The following is a 19,464-nucleotide window of genomic DNA, read 5'->3' as shown; positions in this document are numbered from 1 at the left end:
GTTTATTCAATCATGGAGCATGCCTTGAACTTCAATGAATTTTTTTCAGATTTTGTGGTTGAAAGTTTGAATCTTGGGAAACAAGTAAATATGGTTTGTGACAACTCAGAGAATGTAAGCTAAGCCTTATCTAGTAAGACCGAATCAAATATGGCAAAAGAGAAGAGGAAAGATTCTAAGGATTTTATCAACAATCATGTATACAAGAAAATATGTTTGAAGATAAGACAATGTGATACTTTTCTATGAGATTTTATGGCATGTAAAAGAATTAGATTTGAACTTGGAGAGTTTTCCCAAAATATTGTGAATTGAGGACTTTACCACAACCAAAACCTGAACATAATCCTAGTAAAATTCAACTAGACATGACAAACATAGCAACAATCTCTAAAATGTTTACAAAGACTTGAAAATTTATAAAAGATGCAATAATCAAACAAGGATCCAACAACTTAGTGTCATTGATCAAATAGGGCTTGATTTACACCTAAAAACCCTAGTTCCGGCCAATCGATTTTGGCATGGACTTGGTGTACATGGCTATGGGATTACAAGCAAAATCAAGACATGATCACAACTTGAGATGATTCATCCCAAATCCAAGAAAAGAGGAAGTAGAAATGGGAAGAAAGCCATATCTTGAACAACTGAGAGTTGAACCTTGAGGCTTAGGATTACAAGAAAACCACCTAAGGGGAGCTTGAACGGAAGTCCCTGTAGAGCTTTTTCTCCCTGCGGTTATGTCCTTTTCTTTGGAGCAAAAAAATGAGTTTTAAAACTCGTGGCTCTATTTTGTTAAAAATACTACGAACAAACGAACGAACGGATCCACTTGTCGTGAATCCACTCCGCATAAAACTTTAAATTATCATTTTAAAACTATGCAGATCAACGAACGGATCCACACTCATGCGCCTGTCCGTAGATCCGTTTGACTTCAACTCTCTCTGCCTTTGAGACTTTTGAGACCGGACGAATGAACGGATTTGCATTCCACATCCGCCCGTTAATCCGCTCTACCTATTTTCACGGAGGAGCCACGAATGCACCCGGAGTGCTGACGTCGCTTGTGAGTCCACCCGATTTCTTTTAAGATTTTGAGCCTATTTTGGAGACCTTTTGACCACACCTATATGTGATGATCATGTGCCTATACCCTAGATCGACCACCCCTGTTGTGTGACCCATTTGTGGGGACCACTTAAGTCTAGTTAATATCTTTAAATTGAAAAAGGTTAGGACTTGTACCCGACTGGGCCCGCTAATAAGAACTAGCAGGCATTGATAATCGCTGTGACTCCTCTCTTACATGAAAGGAGAAAAGTTACCTTTGAGGATGAAGACCTTAGACCCTGTGAATTTAAGGACCCAAACCTTATGGGTAGGTACTAAGAAAGGAAAGTAATAGGCTGGTTTGGGCTGGTCTATGTGATTGAGCCATGAAGGTCACGTATATTTGGAAGTCATTCATAACACCTCAAGCTAGTGACGACTCTATTTGAACTTTACTTGGTTTATCCAACCTTGTTTAGACTCATAGAGGGAGTCCTACACCGTGATTTGACTTTCCAAAAAAAAAGGGACTTAGCGAACCGTACCTGAGAACTTCTTGTTCTGTTGGATTAACCTAGATGACAGATATGTCCATAAGGATTTGAATGTAATTATTGAATCTATGCCTACATATTGGTATGATAAATATACATATAGATATCCCTTAGAACCTTGGACTTGTGTGACTAGAGTGATTCTCTGGTACTACAAGTATGACTTACCTCGACCTTACTGTGAAACTAGTTAGAGCCCTGACCTTGGTTGACCAAACCTTAGGATAATGAATAATGAATTTAATGACCGAGTAGGTTAATTTATTGAGACCTGCTTGAAGAGTTGACTTGGACCAAAACTATTAAAGGGTTATTGGTTCTCGAAAGAGGACTGATGTGGACTCTTCCTTGTGGGATAACTGTGTAGTAGGTTTAAAGGTTGTGAAAGCTGAAACTGAAGGATGTAACAAGATCTTCTCCAACGACAGATATGACTGGGGTAATGGATCACCAAATGTGTTCCCTCCGTACTGGGAGTGAACAATAGAAGATTCCATCAATATTCCAAATCATTCTAAAGTTGGGTTAGGAAATGAGATAACCAGATGTGAAAGCCTTCAGAATGTAAACCCTATGTTGGGTTATGGACAGGTTAAATCCTGTAACCCAAGAATGACCAGAGTAGTGAAGGCTAGAGTGGTATCACCTGATCTGAAAGATCTAGGGAACCTTTGTTCCTTGAGACTTAACTTAGTAGTTGAAACCCTATTTTCCTAGGGTTATTATGAACCACACTCCTGTGGTAATGTGACCCTGTAAGAAAAAGAGAATTATGGAACCTGACTTCTTTGACATGTAGGCCTTTGCCTCATCTTGACCCAACCTTTGATTTAGTTTAAGATGTGGGTGACTTGGGATGTTGTTATCCAATAGCCCTTATCACTTGAGACCCTAGCTGCCTCAAATTTTGGGGACGAAATTTCTTGTAAGGTGGGGAGAATGTTATACCCGCACCCCGGGAGTATAAGTAATTATTAATTCTTCCCTGTGACGTGTAGTTATCACTGCCACGTATGCCGGTGAGTTGTTCTCACTGGTGGTCACACCCAGCTATATTGACCATAGTACGAGGTTACCTATGGAAACTAGTCGGGATCACGGAGGTTGCACCTTGACATGTCAGGGGTAAGTAGTTGACCAAATTTGTTGTGTGCTTACTGCCCTCTCAAAGCCCTCGGAGTGTGGTCCAAAGGCCCTGACCTCTTATGGTGGGAACCACCTTCCTACTCGCATCGGAGGCAAGGTTACTGGCTGCCTCCAACCATGCATCCAATGCTGCTGACAAGGACTCTTGTGGGTGAGACCCTGTGGCTAAGGTGCTATTGGTGTCCTGCCATGTTTGACCCTACCCTTACCCCTTTTTATTAACTTGACCTTATGTGGGCCTTGAGGCCCAAGTTAGGATTTTTAAAGCTTGTGTAGGGATGGATGGTTGTTTGACCCTATCCAAACAGACCCTAGCCTACACTTATGAGGCCTTATCCAAATAGGCCAATAAAGGTGATTTTTTTATATGAGAGAGATGGGTAAGACTATTCCTTAGTCTTTCTTTTTTTTTTCTTTTCTAACCTAATCGTGAAAGGCAAGGAGGAGAAGAAGGAGAAGAAGGAGGAGAAGAAGGAGAAGGAAGGGAAGAAGAAAAAGGAAACGGCTGCTGGGTTTGGAGCTTTAAAGAGGGCACATCTTGTGTATCTCAGACCAGGTAAGCCAAGTGCCCCTTTTCCCCCCTTTTTCTCTCTTTCCCCCTTGCTCGTTTGAGCTTGGGTGGTTCTTTGGTTGCAGCCCCAAGATGGGGATTTCTTTTTGGAAACCCAAAGGGTTAGCTCGAGCCATGTGTAGTTTCCCCTTGTAGGATGCTATCCCATTTTCATTACAATCCTATAAAGACCTCTATTTGACCTCTTGCTGAATATATTTGATTCTAAAGCTTCAACCACCAAAGAAAACCCCAAATCTGGATTTTTGAGCTTTTGATCCTTTAAACCCCCTTAAATCTTTGGATGTTGGGTGTTTCAAAGACCCAAATAGACTCCAAGACACCCCCTCCCTAGTCCCTTGAGGCTTAGAGAACCAAATGGGACAACCCTGGGCTTTTAAAGACCTTGAAATCACACTTGGGTTGCATCGGAGGCAGAGTCTGCGTGAGTCCGATGTTGCCTCCGATGTGTCCTGAGCCTAGAGGGAAGGTCGGAGGCAAGGTCGGAGGCAAGACTGCGTGAGTCTGATGTTTGCCTCCGATGTGACCTGAGCCTGCAGGAAGGTCGGAGGCAAGCCTGCTGAGTCCGACGTTGCCTCCGATGTAGTTTTTAAGGCTTATAACTTATGTAAACTGTGGGGTTTCTCTATAAGGCTTCCCCTACACTCTCTCACACTCTTATTCACTTCCATAGGCGTCAACATATGTGCAATGGGGTGATTTTGAGCGGGAATCGTTGCGCTTATACAAATTCCATTTGAAGTAATTGGTGAGTGGGTTTGGGTGACTGTTTGAGCTTGTTTACTATTGCTTATTCATGCATTTATGAATTATATTGTGACATTATCATTCAAGCATGATTGCATATTTGCATTTATTCTTATTCGATGATGATGATTTGGATGATATGGATTTATGTTGGGTTACGGTGCGGGAAGTATCGCACCTAACCCCGGATACGTGGAATTGTATATTGCATCTCATTCTTACCTGATGCGCCGTGTTGTGCTGGTACCCGAGGGTTAGATGGAATGGGACGTTGACACACCCGGATGTACCTCTCAACACGATAGGATTCATGTAGTATATCTGTGGTTAGGCTCAGTTCCCTATGCTACGACCCTTACCAACAGGGGTTTAGGTGTTGGGTAGCCAGAGCACCTGCTGCCTGTGGAGAGTTAGAGAGGCCAGGCCAGGGGTAGTAATGGTTATCGGGGTCTGCCTTTGGGTGGTGATGACTACGACCGGCGCGGGCTCCATAGTAATAATTGAAGTTGCATTGTGGTGAGAATGGAAGGATCCATAATGTCTTCCCGAGTTATTGCAGTAGCATATACCCATTGACTTAGCATTGTATGTTAGGTGGTAAACGAATTAATAATGGCATGCACCATGGACTATTTGTGATTGTGTGATTGTGCATCCCCTTTTCTCTCTCACTAGCTCGGTGGAGCTAACCCCCGTTTACACATTCTTTTTAGATTTTGATGCAGATGATTACTATGGAGCCAGAGACCGTGACTGAGGATCATGGCGATGGTTGCCCATGATGATTGTGCCTACGGGCTGTATTGATACTTGGGACTTGTTCCCTTCTTTTATTTTTTTTGGGGCCACGTGCCTTATATAAATATTTATTGTTATACTTGTTTTGGGATAGTTATGCTATGGTCATTCAGGATGTCCATCCAAACTATTTACGTATCATTTAGCCGTATGAACATGAGGGTTAAACTACTGTAAACGCTTCCGCTTATTTTATGATCGTTGAAAATATAATATTCCTTTGTTTTTCGCACTCTGATATTATTGTATTGTGATGTTGGTTTATGACTGTGAGTTGGCCACTGCATCGAGATCCTGGCGGTGAGGTGGGATGACGCATGTCACCCCAATCATACCCTGATATTGTATTTTATCCCTTGTCGGGATAGGGGTGTGACACTAGCCGAGCAAAACAAAAGGGGTAATGGTCATTTCATAGGTGGGACCCACATTACCCCCGTTGTTTTGCTGGTCTAGAGTGTTAGACCCTCCAGTTTCTGCCAAGGATGGAGGAGAGCCAAATTGAGTATTAGTGGACCTACTAAAGCAAGGAATAGAGCAATGGTAGATGGTTGGAATTTGAGTCTAAAAGAATCTATTTCACCAAGTAGTGCTAATTTCTCCTTTTTTAGAATGACTCCAATATAATAGAACTACTTTTATTAATTTGAATAAGTTAATGTTGTTAAACAAGACAATTGTATTATTTCGGTTGCTCATAAGAGCTACAACTAGTAGAATCAGTTGACATGTCGATGAAGATGTTCTGTCTTTTATCTCTTAATAGTAGTATCTTTTACGCATTGAAAAAACAATCGTTCCTTACCGGGAATTGAGGGTGGTAAGGGGAATTCAACATAGGTATTAGACTGCTGATATGAGTAGTGCATTATACAAAATAGGTCATCTCATTAGGAAATTAGGACCTTAGAGTTTTGAAGTATATATAGATGAGAGAACCGAATACCATTGTGTGTATCTTAGGGTTAGGAGGAGGGACCTACCTCTTTATTTATAGAATTTTTCAATGGACCCACTCATCACAAGTCCAATGGGCAACAATAGGCCCACACTAGCCAGCCCATATTAGACTAACTAGAACTCATATATCCCACTTAATTAGATCAAATAATTAGCCCGATTTTATCAAACCCAATTAATATATGGTCACATATATTAGTAATATTCTAACATTTAAGGCCCCTACTCACACATCAGAGGTTGGACCAATATGAGTTTGTCAAGTGACAAAATTGAAAATTAAAAAAATCTGCAACTTCCAAAAGGGTGCACGAGGGATTATAATAGGGGCACATGAACACGCACATGAGGGAATGCCTCTACATTTGAGAGTATATAATTGAGTTTGAACCCAAAATACAACATGTGGCCAATTCACACCATGCCACAGACATCTAAGGATGAGAATTGACACATCATTCTTCTAGGTGACAAAAATACAAGACGTGTTTTAATATGAAAATTAACATTATGCCTGAAAAAACCTTTTTTTTTTCCAAAAAAAAATCTGATGGAGATTTCTTCATAACTCAATTATCAAGTCTAGTCAGCAGGACTCGGCTCAGATTCACGTACGCTTGGATGGCTTGCAATCATTCTCATACGTGAACCTAAGCTGACCTCTAGCAAGCATGCTATTTCTATAAAACATAAAAAAAAAAAAAAAAAAAAAATCGAGTTTCCTTCACGGATTTTGGAGGACATTATTTTGCCGCTAAGACTATATTTTTTGTGTCCGTAGTTGTACTAAAACTTTGTGAACATGTTATCCTTATTAGTCTCTTATGATATCAAATTAGACTATTTGACATGTTAAAATAAATGTTTAGAAAATATTTAAACAAAGCTGATAATCTACTTTGATAATTTTGGATTGATCAACTTTTGTAAAATTAATCTAAATTAATATCCCACATCTAGTTCACTAGTCAAAATTTTTCTTGAAAAGAACGTGAGAATTTTTTGGGAAATGATAGAAAGAAAAAAAAAATTTGAGTTCAAAACATATATTAAAAAATGGTGGTTTTCAGGTGGCATGTAAACAATACCCATGTTATTAGCATTAGCTTATTGGAATTGAGAAAACAAGAGGAGGAAGAAGAATGATAAAGAAAGAGAAGGCCTTGATTGGTTATATTAATCGGTGATATATGAAGTAATAGGGAAGGGAAAGGGAAGGTCAGATTTTGGAGTTGAAGCGCATAGCCGTAGTGTCGAAGACTTTGAAGAAGAATCGTGACTTTGGGATGGAGAGTTTTGTCTCAAGAATGGTGCCGATTTCGGCAATCAGTTTCCTTTTCACGTCAGAATCGATCCCTCCCATCGATATTAGCTCCGCAAAAGCTGCTGGTTCTTCGTTCCCGTTGAAAGTTATGGGTATCGATCCCTTCAGCAACACCATCACATACTGCAATTTCACATTAATTATTAGTACGGACTTATAATTAATTAATTCAGAAGCTGTGAGCCCATTGAAACATCCAACGCCAAAATTACCTACTCCAGTTCCCCATTGCCTCTAATGAGGGGTGTGGACCCCACCTGGGCAGAGTGTTCGAGCAAGGGTAGGGTGATCATTGCACCCCCCTTATTAGGAGTATTGGGGAACTGGGCTAGGCAGGAACTGGAGGGGATAAAGATCCCATTCAATGGCACTAGGATGCTGGGCGCACAAGAATGTGGTGGGGCCGGCATGCATTCTGTTGTGCCTAGCAGCCCAGCACTGTTGGACGCCTCACTGGGCAGTCCCTGGGCGATGGGCTAACAGGAGAAGAGCTGAATCCCAACAATTAAAGCATGCAAGTTTAACCAAAAACTTAGGATTTGGGACCTGGATCCTCTCTGGCATGCCAGCCCCTCTAGCGCGGATCCAACGGCTGAAGACACCCGGCATGCACCCTGAGTTCCTCTGCCATTGAATCTGCACTGGAGGGGTTGGCGTGCTAAAGAGGAATTATTTCCTACATGAAGTATCTCTTATTTAAAATCTCTCTAGGAATGGCGGAGGACATAAATGTGTAGAGAGCTTACAATGTTCAACCGTTGTGAACATTATCAGGAGCTCAGGACCCAAGAATTTAATTTGGCTCTATTGCAAAGGAGATAATAGAAAGTGAAACAAAATTAAATCAAAACCAAAATGAAAAATTTTGTAATTATTATTCTGTAAAAGGATTTTGTAACTAATTTCGAATCATTTCAAATTTGGTCATTAAATTTTATTTTACTGTACAATCAAACCCCTTGGATTTAAAAAAGAAAATAAAGATTACATTTGAAAAATATAATTACCATATAGTAATATAGTCATGATTACAAAAGTTTTTTTTAAAACCAATTTCATTTCCCAACTTTCATTTCCCAACTTTCATTTCTTTTACTTGCAATCAAATGGAATGGATGTACATGAGGGGGAAAAAAGAGGTTACATGTAGAGAACATAGTCTCACCTACCAAAACCCCTCCCCTAAAAAAGGACACTCAAATATGGGAGGAGATAACCCTATGCATTAAAATATTTTCTTAAGAAATAAAGTCCAGAATTAGATTACCACCTGGAGATTGAATCCTAGGGAAAGTTATGTGGATCAAGTGAAAGAAGATATTGTATTTGTGGAGGAGAGAAATTTCCTAAAAAAAATAAGGATTTAGATTTTCCATAATAAAAAAGTTAAAAAAACCCTAGTTGGAATAACCAACATGTGAGGGTATGGCATTATAAGAAAGAGTAAATGACTAAAGTTGGGTTTACCCCCAAAAAAAAAAAAATGCTTACCAATATAAAAATTTTCGTATCTCCCTTTCATGTCCCCCTCCCCTTATTTGTCAATAAAAAATGATTGAATTTGGGCCTGGAATTTTATATATGATCGAATAAACCAATTTCTTATTGATCCAAAATTTTAATATCCCTCTTCCATGTCCCTCCGCCCCCTCCTGGCCTCCTCCCCCCTCCTCCCAAAAAAAAAAAAAAAACCCTAAAAGATCAAAATAGCTTTCCTAAGAATTTCTCATTGAATTGCAATGTCAGATGAATGTGACTCAGATTTGCAAATGAAAGGTCTAGAGAGTGTTCGATCGGTGTTTAGAACCCTTAGAGGCTCTTTTTGGCTGTATGGACGAAATTTTGCTGCTATTCAAGTTGCAAGAATGTTCCTGCTATCAGTTCATAGCCAAAAAAACCGAATCTAAAAGGCTATTTTGGAAAATTCTAATACCTAGGAGGGTATTTGTGAACCAAAGGAGAAGTGAATTATTTCTTTGACTGCAAACCCGGCTAGCAGCAAAAAATCAGTTCCCGAATTTCATTAAAACAAAAGAATAACCGGGAAATAAATGAGTTTTCTACTTCAAAATTGATTATGGAAAAAGAAGAGAAATAGAGACGCAACTAATGATTGGTAGTTAGAAAAGGAAATAATATCACTTATTAAGGAAGGTAGGATCGATTATTTTCGAGAACTAGATCGAGCGATTTCATGAGATAAAGAAATCTGTATTTTCTTCGGTTTGACAGCAGAAATAGAGATCAGTGGAGAGAGAGAGAGAAACTTACAGACTCAGGTCTTCCGATGATATTAGCGATGGCCTTGATGGCTTCCGAGACTAGGGGAGCGGTGTCTAGTCCATCCAGGCTCACGTTAGTGGAGAGGTTCAGGCAAGGCATCTCTCTCTCTGTGTGTGCGCGCCCGATCAATCTCCCAGAAGGAGTGAATTCAGTGAGTAGTATAAATAATGAAAAGGGAGGAAGAGAAGGAAGTTTGGGGAATCTCAAGAAAACTAAGACTACTTACTCCTTGTCCTTTGCTATTTGGGCCTTCTTGGTTGAATGATTAGAGAAAGCAATACAGTAATCACTCTATTTGCATCTTCCATACATTTTCTGAATATTTTTTTTGTGGGGAGCGTTCTCCGTGGCGGAGTGCAGGGGCCACACACATGCATGCACAAGCACCTTGAAGGTGGAATTTCCGCCTTTCATGGGGCGGAGCGGTCATTTCACCCCCATTGTCTCTGGGCGTGGATTGTGTCCCCCCTCCCCCGACAAAGAATATTTTTCCATTTTTTATGGACACTGTTGCATCAAGAACGAGGGGGGGGGGAGTGTGCTGTTCCTACAAAGAAGAAAATAGTAATAGGGGACCGTGCCAAGCCGGTTTGGTCGCTCCGATGCCTAAGTCAGAATTCTCTAGCAACAGATAATAGTAATTGAAATCAGATGATCATAGAAGGAGATCACTCAGTTACTTATATGTGATTGAGAGAGTCCTGCAGGCGATGACATGACCTAATAGGAAAGAGAATCCCCCCGACGTGAGTTTAGGCGATTAGGAACCTTTTTAAGACTAAGGATAAGCTATTCGGCCCATCACGGCACACCAGGCTAGATTACTGCACTAATTTAGGGCCGTTAGGGCCATTTTGTGTTATTTTCAGGGAATGATTCCATCGCCTTATCCAGATTTGGCGTCGGGGCATGGCCGACCCCCTCTCAGGATCGGGTTGCTCAGTTACTTTAGGTCGATTCTTCCTCGCCTCATCCTCAATGGGACGACCTAATCGCAGGCACATACCGTCCTCACCCACATGGGGCTACATTTGTCAGAATCCTATTAGGTGCCGGTTTTATGATGTATCAGATACCAGTATGCTAAAAGGTTATTTGAGCCAACTGCAAAGGGTACTATCTCTCTCTCTCTCTCACACACACACATGTGAAATGACCTTTATACCCCTATTTAAGGAAGTTTGTTTCATCGTTCCTTATTGGTGCGCTCCCTATGTGGCCTGCTCAGATACTTAAACCTTCTCCTATTATTATTTTCTTCTTAAACTCACAATTAATTTAACTATTGGGAGAGGGTTTTCTGAGCAAGTGGCATTGAGAAGCACACCTCAACAAGGTCATTTCTTGTGTGTGTGTATGTGTGAGATAGAAAAACAGAGAGAGATAGGTTGCTAGCATAATACGTATCCTCACATGAATTATTATATTAATTTTTTATAGTGAAAAAAATAATAATTAAAAAAAATCAATGTGAGGGGGTGTAGGCTATCCCAATGAGAACCCTCTCTGATCTTGCATATATATATATATATACATATATGGGAGAAAGTTCTCTATCCGGGAGTGTGGCCTATGCTAGCACTTCCATGAGTCTATCTCTCTCCTTCTCATATGAAAAGACACCTCTACCCCCTTATTTTGAGGAGGAAAGAGATAGACACATGGGAGTGCTAGCGTAGGCCACACTCCCAGATAGAAAACTACTTCCTTACATATATATATGAGTTTGAGTTCCTTGTTTAGATGTATAGTGTATGCTAGCACCTCCCAATAGAAGAAAGAGAAACAGATAGACACAAGAAGGCGTGTGTTGTTACATAGCCTGACATTCCTTACATATATGTGGGGAAAATGTTCTCTGCACTAGGGGTGCATGATACGCCTAGACACATAGGGTGGCAAAACGACTGCCATGTGTCTGGGCACCCGATGTGCTCCCGGCCGGGTAGAGAATATCACCCCATATATATGTGTGTGTAGAAAAGACTCTCCGAGTCTAAGGCGTATCCTATACCTACACATATTTCTATTTTTTATTATTTTTTATCTCATAAATTAAATGAATAAAAAATAAAAATATATTTAGGGGTGGAAAAGACCTATATATAAGTGTGGGCCATATAACACGGGATAATTTTCCGAATTTTTGAAGATTATTATTATTATTATTTTTGGATTGAAGCATTTTAGAAGATAAGAGTATCTAATATTTCAACTAGAGGAAGACAACTGGTAGTTATTTAATTCGAATGCGAGTAAATTTAAGGACTGGCGTTCTATGCGTGCATATATATTTAACTCTTCATGGTTTTACCAAAAGCTAGCTTGGTCATACATTGGTTATAAAACCATGATTCATGATAAACTTAATTTAGTCATCTTCATTAATGCATAAATATAATTTAATTGTTAATTTGGTTCATTAATCCACCATATTCATGATAAGTTAATTTATTCATCTTCATTATTAATGCATGAATAAAATTTAATTGTTAATTTGGTTCATTAATTCACATTACTCATGATAAAGACACAAAACCCTAAGCTAGCTAGGTCATACATTGGTTATAAAAATGATCTCTGCTCACTAAACCAGATATTATATATAAAAAAATAAGAATCAAATTTTTTTTCCTGGCTTATGTCATTGGACCATGAAAATCACGTATCTTTGACGCTATCATTTTCGATTCCACAATCTCTCCAACTCAATTTTAAATTGCTCTTTCTTACACGTTACATCTCTTTGTTTAGCTTAATATCCAAAAGTAAAAAAATGATAGGGAGAAATTATCTAGGAGTGTGGTCTTGCGTTTGCATTGGGCCAATGAGAGTGTACATGAAAGCATCAATAGGGAAGGGGTTTGCTGATAGGCTGCATGGCCCTTGTGCCACCACGAGGGCCAATGGGAGTGCATGAGCATCCAAGATGAGGGGCGAGATGGTCATTTCATTGTCTCATGTGAAAGGGCAACATTCTTTTTTCCCTAATTAATAATTCATATTCTTTTGTGTACGCAGCCTTACCCCCTGCTTGGCAAGCGAGGTTATTTCCAAAGCATTTGAACTAGGGATTTAAAAATCGAATTGAACTCACCAATTCAGGCTGATCTAGATTGGAAAGATATCCTTGAAGAGAAACAAGGTTTACGGATCCAAACACCAATTGCAGGGTTGATGCAGACTGATCTAGAGATACGGTCCGGCCAGGACTGATCTGAATCCCGATTCGGTGTTTTTAAACCCTTATTCCACAAACAAGGTCTATTATTTAGCCAAACTGTTACATATATCACTATAATTCAATCACCTGATCTGATGACCTAGTCATTATTAATTCATTTTTATTTAATTTTGCTTGTTCATAGATGGAAAGGCATTGGTGGGGGAAATAGTTTGCCTATTCAAGATGAAATTTTGGGGTGGGTTGAGAGAGAGAGGGGTAAAATATGATATTAGATCCAAAAACGAGAACTGGAAGGGCCTTCAAAATCCAATAATATATAGCTGCAGCTACTATATTGCAGTTGGAGTTGTTGCCTTAATTAAGAGTAAGTAGAAGACTAGAACCAGAAAACCAGAAGGCCCAGGGGCCACTAGCCCTTTAATTTACATTATCAGGAGGAGAGGTAGTAGTAGTACTCTGGAAGAAGTGCATATGCATATGGTCCAGTATGTGATGGGTAACGTGCTTGTAGGCGACTTCACCAGGATGAATGGTATCCCAAAATAGATACTCAGAAGCATTGGCACATGGTGGTGTTAGTCGATTACAAAGGGGTCCTACTTCAACCAATCCACTCCCACAGCACCCTTTCTTTGTTTCCACGAATCCTGTGCAGCCACCATAACCAGATAGTCTAATTATAATTTAAAAAGATCAAAAACGAAAAAAATAAATCTCCTATGGAAAGAAGAACCTTGCCTCGTCGCATGGCCCTTACACCAGTGGTGAGCAATGAGGAGACACGCACAGACATCAATTAGAGGAGATTCTTCATTTTATAGGGGCGAGGCAAACTTTTCAGAGGGACTGTGTTTAAACACAGATTGCACGCAACCCGATAATATTCTTTTTCCTAGATCTTATATAGGGAAAGTACAACCCAATCTTTATGTAATGAAAGTATTTTATTAACTTGGGTAAAATCTAATTTTTCCTTTTTGGATAGATCCTATCAAGGGCCCATAGGCCACTAGGGGTTGCGTCTCAACTCGAGGAAGAGCGGCCAGAGAGAAGATGAGGGGACTAATAAGATGTTATACATCTCTGATTTTGGGGGGGGGGGTGGGGCACTTTACTGCACTGGTAACCACACCCCGCCAAGAGAGGCTTTCGGGAGACTTGAACTGAACATAGGGCATGGTATGGGTAGAGTCTGAGTCAGATAGTAGAACCACATCTAATTCAAAATTATAATGACGCCAATTAATGGGATATTTAAGCTTTGGATAAAAAATTATAGGTGTCAGTATGGACCTTCTTCTTGTAGTTTCTGGATTTTTAATTCTTGGTAATTCCCTAAAAGTGTGCAGTGCCGCAGTTTAGGGTGGAGATATCGACACCTGACAATTTGGACATCCAATGGTCTGAGCTCATTGATTTTAGTTTTATTTTCTTTCTTCTCGAGCTCGGCACCATTGGATGTCCGAGCTACCAAGTGTCGACATCGATCTCCACCCCGAACTGTGGCAATACACGAATTTTTATTGTATACGGTTCTCTGAACGGTGCGGTTCCCTAGTGCCTCTCACAAGAGGAAGATGGACCCCATCCGGGCAGAGTATTTGGTCAGGTGCCCCGGGTGGGTCCCACCCTCCTCTTGTTAGAGGCACTAGGAAACTGCACCGTTCAGGAAATCGTAGACGATAACGATTCGAAAATACACACTTTAAGAAATTGGAGATGATTTTTCTCTACCTTCTTGCCTTTCTTCTCATTAGATATGTGGGATCCTCTTCTGTCTAATTAACTATACTATTTTGTTTACCCAAAAAAAAACTATACTACTTAGCTACGGGGTAGTTCCCTCTCTCTTAAGCTTAATCTAGGTTGGCTTATTAATTTTGAGCTCGAAACCCATCTTCATCCATTTATCAGTCATAATCTCACTCTTATAGCTATGGAATGAAGTATCGGTATCGGATTGGATCATATCATATCAGTTGAGGTCAATATCAATACTTCACTGATCCTGGATCAGGTGTCAATATCAGATCAAGGGTAAAATTGTCCAATCAAGACCGATATCGATCGATTCAGATCACTATTTGGGGGGGGGGGGGTTGGGGCATTATAATACTTGCCGTATTTTTGTGGTTGGTTGATCATGTCCATGACAGGGTCGTAGATGTTGACGTACACTATCTTGCTTCCTCGACACGATTCTTGTAGTTGTTTCACTATTCCTGTGAGCTTGGAATTATAACCACCAGCATCTTTATTCTCTTCTTCAATACATGTTCGAGCAGACGTATTCTTAAACTTTGCCGTGATCTGGAAAGGCACACATCCGAATGGAGGAACGCCTGCTACCATGAAGTTATGACATCCAAGATCAAACAGTTCCTGCAAAGGGTGAAAAGGTCATTTTATGTTTGGACAAGAAAGAGATAGACACACAGAAATAAAATGCTAGTGTATCCTATTGGGAGCCAAGCGAAATGATGGACCAGTCCCAGGATCCGACTCCTCTACTTCCAGGGCGGGCAATACTTCTGTGTGCCCAGCCTTGCCTCACATACAAGGCGGCAGAAAGTACCGCCTTGCCCCTGCCCGAGCACCCTGCCCGAGTAGGGGCAAGGTGGTATTTTCCACTCACCTTGTATGTGGGGCAAGACTGGGCGCACGGCAATACAGCCCGCCTTGGAAGTAGAGAAGAAAGACATTAATGACCACCATGAGCTCTCCCATTGGCCCGTGCTCGTAAGGCCTACACTCCCCACAGAGAACTCTTGCCGTATTAAGATATATGAGAGAGGGAGAGAGGGAGAGAGGGAGAGAGAGAGAGAGAGAGAGAGAGAGATCACCTTAATTAAGTCTTGAAACTTTTGTAGCAGAAAATCTTGGTAACCTGTAACATCAAACTGTAGTCTTCTGGTTGGAAGATCATAGAAATTGAAGAGGAAGTCATTAGTTCCTGCACTAATCAGAACCAAAGCGCCACTTACTATCTTCTTAGCCTCTTCTTCTCCTACAACTCTATGAAGCTTCTTGACATACTTCTTGAAGTAATTTAACTGTTGAGACAGTGGAATCACTCTTGACGCAAGAGTGGTCAGATCATCAAAACCTGATCCGGCCGAAGCAAAACTGACTCCGGTACTGAGTTCTTCGTCCGATAGAAGTGGATCTAAGAAGGGTGGCACAAGTTCTTTGATTCCTAATCCAGAAGCCAATAGATCAGGAACAAGTCTTCCATCTGAAAACCTTCCTGTTGGGTTATGATTAGGGAATTCTTGACCATAAGGGTAGTGATTGGCCTTGAAAGGTGTTGAAATGAAGTTGTTATTCCCTGTATCCACTGTTGAATCACCTAAAACCAAAATAGCTGGGAATTTTGGTAGTGTTGATGAGGCAATATTGGATGTGTTTAAGAGCAATAAGAAGATGAGAAAGAAGAAGGAAGGGGATAAGGAAGCCATTAATTGGTTGATTAGAACATTTCTTGACGTGGAAGTGAGACTGGAATATATGATGGTTCTATCTTCTTTTAAATGACTATTAAGGAATTTAATTGTGTTCTTGGAAGGTAATCGATATTCTTGGAAGATTGGAAAAATGGATTAAATTTTGGTTTCTTTCCTTCCTAAGCATAAGAACGATAAATAAGTCTTAACAACTCCTATGGAAGGCAATCGGTATTCTTGTTTGTTACTCCCAAGTCCTAACAACTCATATGATGTTAATCTGTCAATGCCAATGATCTAATTATCGATCCATTATACGGGCAGCGTGCCGTAGAAGATCTGGATTGATATATTAGTAATCGTAAACCGTGGTTGAATAGATGCGGAGGGTTTAAGCCGAAAGTTCTCTGTTCAAACTTTGAATTTCTTCATTAATTGAGCTTCAAGCATGGATCAAGTGTTTGAGTGAGTATATTCATTAATACGTACCAGTCGAGGTTTGGATTAAAATCCTCTCCAATTCCTTGATCATCGAGTGTGAGGCAGTTCGTGGTTGAGAGATTGATACCTAGCAGGTGTGACATCCAACGGTCCGAGGTTGATTGAGTCATTTTTTTCTTTTTTCTCGACTTTGGACCGTTGGATGTCGCCCTTGCCAAGTGTCGACCTCTCAACCCCAAAATACACCGCATTCGGCAATCAAGGAATTGGAGAGGATTTTTTTTCCATCAACGTTTCTCCTTTTTATTTCATTGGTCGATGTCAACATCAAGCATATACGGGCGGGTTGATTTGACAATAAATGAATATTAAAAAAAAAAAAAAAAAACATAATAAGACAAATAATAATATAAATTTATGTCATTCGCACTCTCATCTTTTTCAAAATGTTTTTTTTCATGCCAGTAGCAATTTTCTAATGAGTCATTACATCCCCCTTTGGCCCTCCCTCTATTCCTCCCCGCACAATCCCCCTCCTCCGAAAGAAAAAAGAAAACCTTATGCCAAACAGCTTAATAATTAACCTAAACCAAAGACTTCCCATTTCAGGTAGTTGTTAATTAGATGGATACAAACTGTTTTTTAATGAAAAAAAATATGAAGTACAAAGAAAATGTTTAATATCACAAGTATCACCAAACTATTTGACAAACCAAAATTCAAACTAAGACATGGTGTGAAGCGTCAAGTGATATTTTTTGAGTTGTCGGATAAAATTCATACATTTTTTTCTAATTAATATTTATAGGATAAATAAAGGGAGCTCGGTTCTTATATGCCCATTGTAGGAAGAAGGTAAAGGAAATGTTCCTACGATGAGTGTATATGTAGGAGGATCTTTATCCTCTCAGGTTTCCTGTCCGGTACAATTCGTAAGGTTCTTCTCATAGGGGGGAAATGACCTCCTTATCCCCTGCCCGAACACACTGCCTGGGTGGAGTCAACTCCCTTCATATTAAAGGCACTACAGAACTATATCAGGCAGGAACCAGAGAGGATAATTTTTCGTATGTAGGAACCTTTTTCCCTAAAATATAATGTTGTTAAAGTTGGTGAATTTTGTAAAGTTGTGACCATGTGATAAATAATGGTAAAAATGGTGGATCCATTGATGCTTTAGAAGAAATTGCACCCAACTCATTGCTCAAGTTTCAGTCAATACGAATGTATAATGGGCAACGCAATTGAGAATAATGAGAACAACACCCCACCCCATACCAGAAAAATTATCTCCTCCAATTCCCTATTCGGCTTGTTCCCCCGTGCCTCTAATAAGAGGGGGGGGGTGTGGACCCCACCCGGGCATAGTGTTTGGGTAGGGGTAGAGTGGTCATTGTGCCCCCCTTGTTAGAGGCACTGGGGAACTGGGCCGGGCAGGGAAATAGAGGGGATAAACATCCCCCTATACCACGCACTCCCCCCACCCAAGAACAGAAACATGCCATATGTACTTGACTAGTACGACCCTCTAACAAAATCCTTTTTTGGAAGGGGTTGGGTTTTATTTTTTTGCATTAGTGGCGTAGAGGATATCTCTATACCAACACCACAAGTTCTGCCCCAAAACATATTGAATAAAGCTGAAATATTGTAGATAGGAAGATCCGAAGGGTCTCCTGCTCACATGTCGAGTTTTAATCGAAGTGGAGTTTGTCAACTAGAAAAATGAAGTACTGAAAAATTCAAGACAATGTTTGGCATGAATTTCCATTATAAGAATAGGGCATTCCAATTTTAAGAACACAAAATGCATCGATCATTGTGGTGCTCTCCTCTCTATCTTTGGTGAAAGGATCAAGTATGATGTTGGCTTTGACAGGATTGCGCTTGTGTCTTCTATTTCATCTATTGGCTCTTGGTGCCCTAGGCTCCATCTAGTCTCCTTTGATCTTGAGCTGGTCTAGGATCAATTGCATCTCATTAATAGAATGCCCACTGACAATGGTAATACTGTTATCTGAAATCCATCTTCCAACAAGACTTTCTCTTCTGCATTAGTTTGAAACCTTGTTCAGGCTAAAAGGAATAAGGCGCCTTGGAGGCATGCAGTCTACTTCTCCCATCACATCCCAAGGCACAACTTTATATTCCTGGTGTGCATTATTTACCTCCCTTCCTTCCTAGGACTTCTTCTTGCTTAAGAATATCAATATTCCTAATTGTTGCCTCTGTTGGAATGCGGTGGAAGCTATTAACCATCTATTTTTCAATTGTGCGGTGGAAGCTATTGACCATCTATATTTCAATTGCTCATTTTCTAAGACTATCTAGTTTTGAATGGGTAGAAAATGCAACCCTTCTCACATACCCCTCCCTTCTTTTGAAAGAGAATGGAGATGGATTAGGCATGATTTTAAAGGGAAGTCAATCTACAATCTGATAGTCAAGATGGTTTTATGTGCCTCTATCTATCACATCTAGTGGGAAAGAAACAAGCGAAGATGGACTACCTCTTCTAAGTCTCTCAATTAAATCTGGAATGCTATCGAATTTGAGGTCAAATCTAAGGTCAACCACCTCCATGCTTTAGATTCGGATTGTCCCAAGAATCGGCATATTGTATCCTCTTGGGGTTGGACGATCCACGAATCGTCACCTTACTCAACGGGTCGTTTACAATGATATGTAGTTATGGAATGTACGCTTGTACGTCACCGATCCAGTTTGTACTAGGATTTTAATCCTCTCCAATTCCTAAAAGTATGTAGTGCGGCAGTTAGGGGTTGAGATGTTAACACCTGGCAGCTTAGACATCCAATAGTCCAAGCTCATGAGTTCCGTTTTTATTTTTCATTCTTCTCGAATTCGGCACAGTTGGATGTCCGAGCTGTTAGGTGTCGACATCTCGATCCTGACGCACTGCACACTATTTGCAGCCCAAATCCGTTGGTTCT

General features: G+C 40.3%; 2 protein-coding genes across 2 annotated transcripts; both read right to left on the bottom strand.

Annotated features, from left to right (window-relative positions):
* Nucleotides 1-7,033: 7,033 nt before the first annotated feature.
* On the bottom strand, nucleotides 7,034-9,544 carry LOC122656604 (macrophage migration inhibitory factor homolog). Its single transcript, XM_043851199.1, has 2 exons — nucleotides 9,428-9,544; nucleotides 7,034-7,279 (listed from the first exon to the last, which is right to left on the bottom strand). Exons 1-2 carry the CDS (start codon nucleotides 9,536-9,538, stop codon nucleotides 7,052-7,054), a joined length of 339 nt encoding a protein of 112 aa, XP_043707134.1. The 5' UTR covers nucleotides 9,539-9,544; the 3' UTR covers nucleotides 7,034-7,051.
* Nucleotides 9,545-13,043: 3,499 nt separating this feature from the next.
* Nucleotides 13,044-16,084, bottom strand: LOC122655061 (GDSL esterase/lipase At2g30220-like). Its single transcript, XM_043849306.1, has 3 exons — nucleotides 15,470-16,084; nucleotides 14,747-15,008; nucleotides 13,044-13,273 (listed from the first exon to the last, which is right to left on the bottom strand). Exons 1-3 carry the CDS (start codon nucleotides 16,082-16,084, stop codon nucleotides 13,044-13,046), a joined length of 1,107 nt encoding a protein of 368 aa, XP_043705241.1.
* Between the last annotated feature and the right edge of the window lie 3,380 nt (nucleotides 16,085-19,464).

Source organism: Telopea speciosissima, chromosome 3 (assembly GCF_018873765.1).
Source record: "Telopea speciosissima isolate NSW1024214 ecotype Mountain lineage chromosome 3, Tspe_v1, whole genome shotgun sequence".
Lineage (NCBI taxonomy): Eukaryota > Viridiplantae > Streptophyta > Magnoliopsida > Proteales > Proteaceae > Telopea > Telopea speciosissima.
This window is presented reverse-complemented; position numbering and strand designations above follow the sequence as displayed.

Excerpts from the sequence above, each read along its gene's own strand:
- LOC122655061 (XM_043849306.1), bottom strand. The coding sequence starts at position 16,084 with ATGGCTTCCTTATCCCCTTCCTTCTTCTTTCTCATCTTCTTATTGCTC. Across the intron at positions 15,009-15,469 it reads AGTTTCAAGACTTAATTAAG|GAACTGTTTGATCTTGGATG; the intron begins GTGATCTCTCTC and ends CACCCTTTGCAG. Across the intron at positions 13,274-14,746 it reads CAACCAACCACAAAAATACG|GATTCGTGGAAACAAAGAAA; the intron begins GCAAGTATTATA and ends GTGGCTGCACAG.
- LOC122656604 (XM_043851199.1), bottom strand. The coding sequence starts at position 9,538 with ATGCCTTGCCTGAACCTCTCCACTAACGTGAGCCTGGATGGACTAGAC. Across the intron at positions 7,280-9,427 it reads TCATCGGAAGACCTGAGTCT|TATGTGATGGTGTTGCTGAA; the intron begins GTAAGTTTCTCT and ends GTGAAATTGCAG.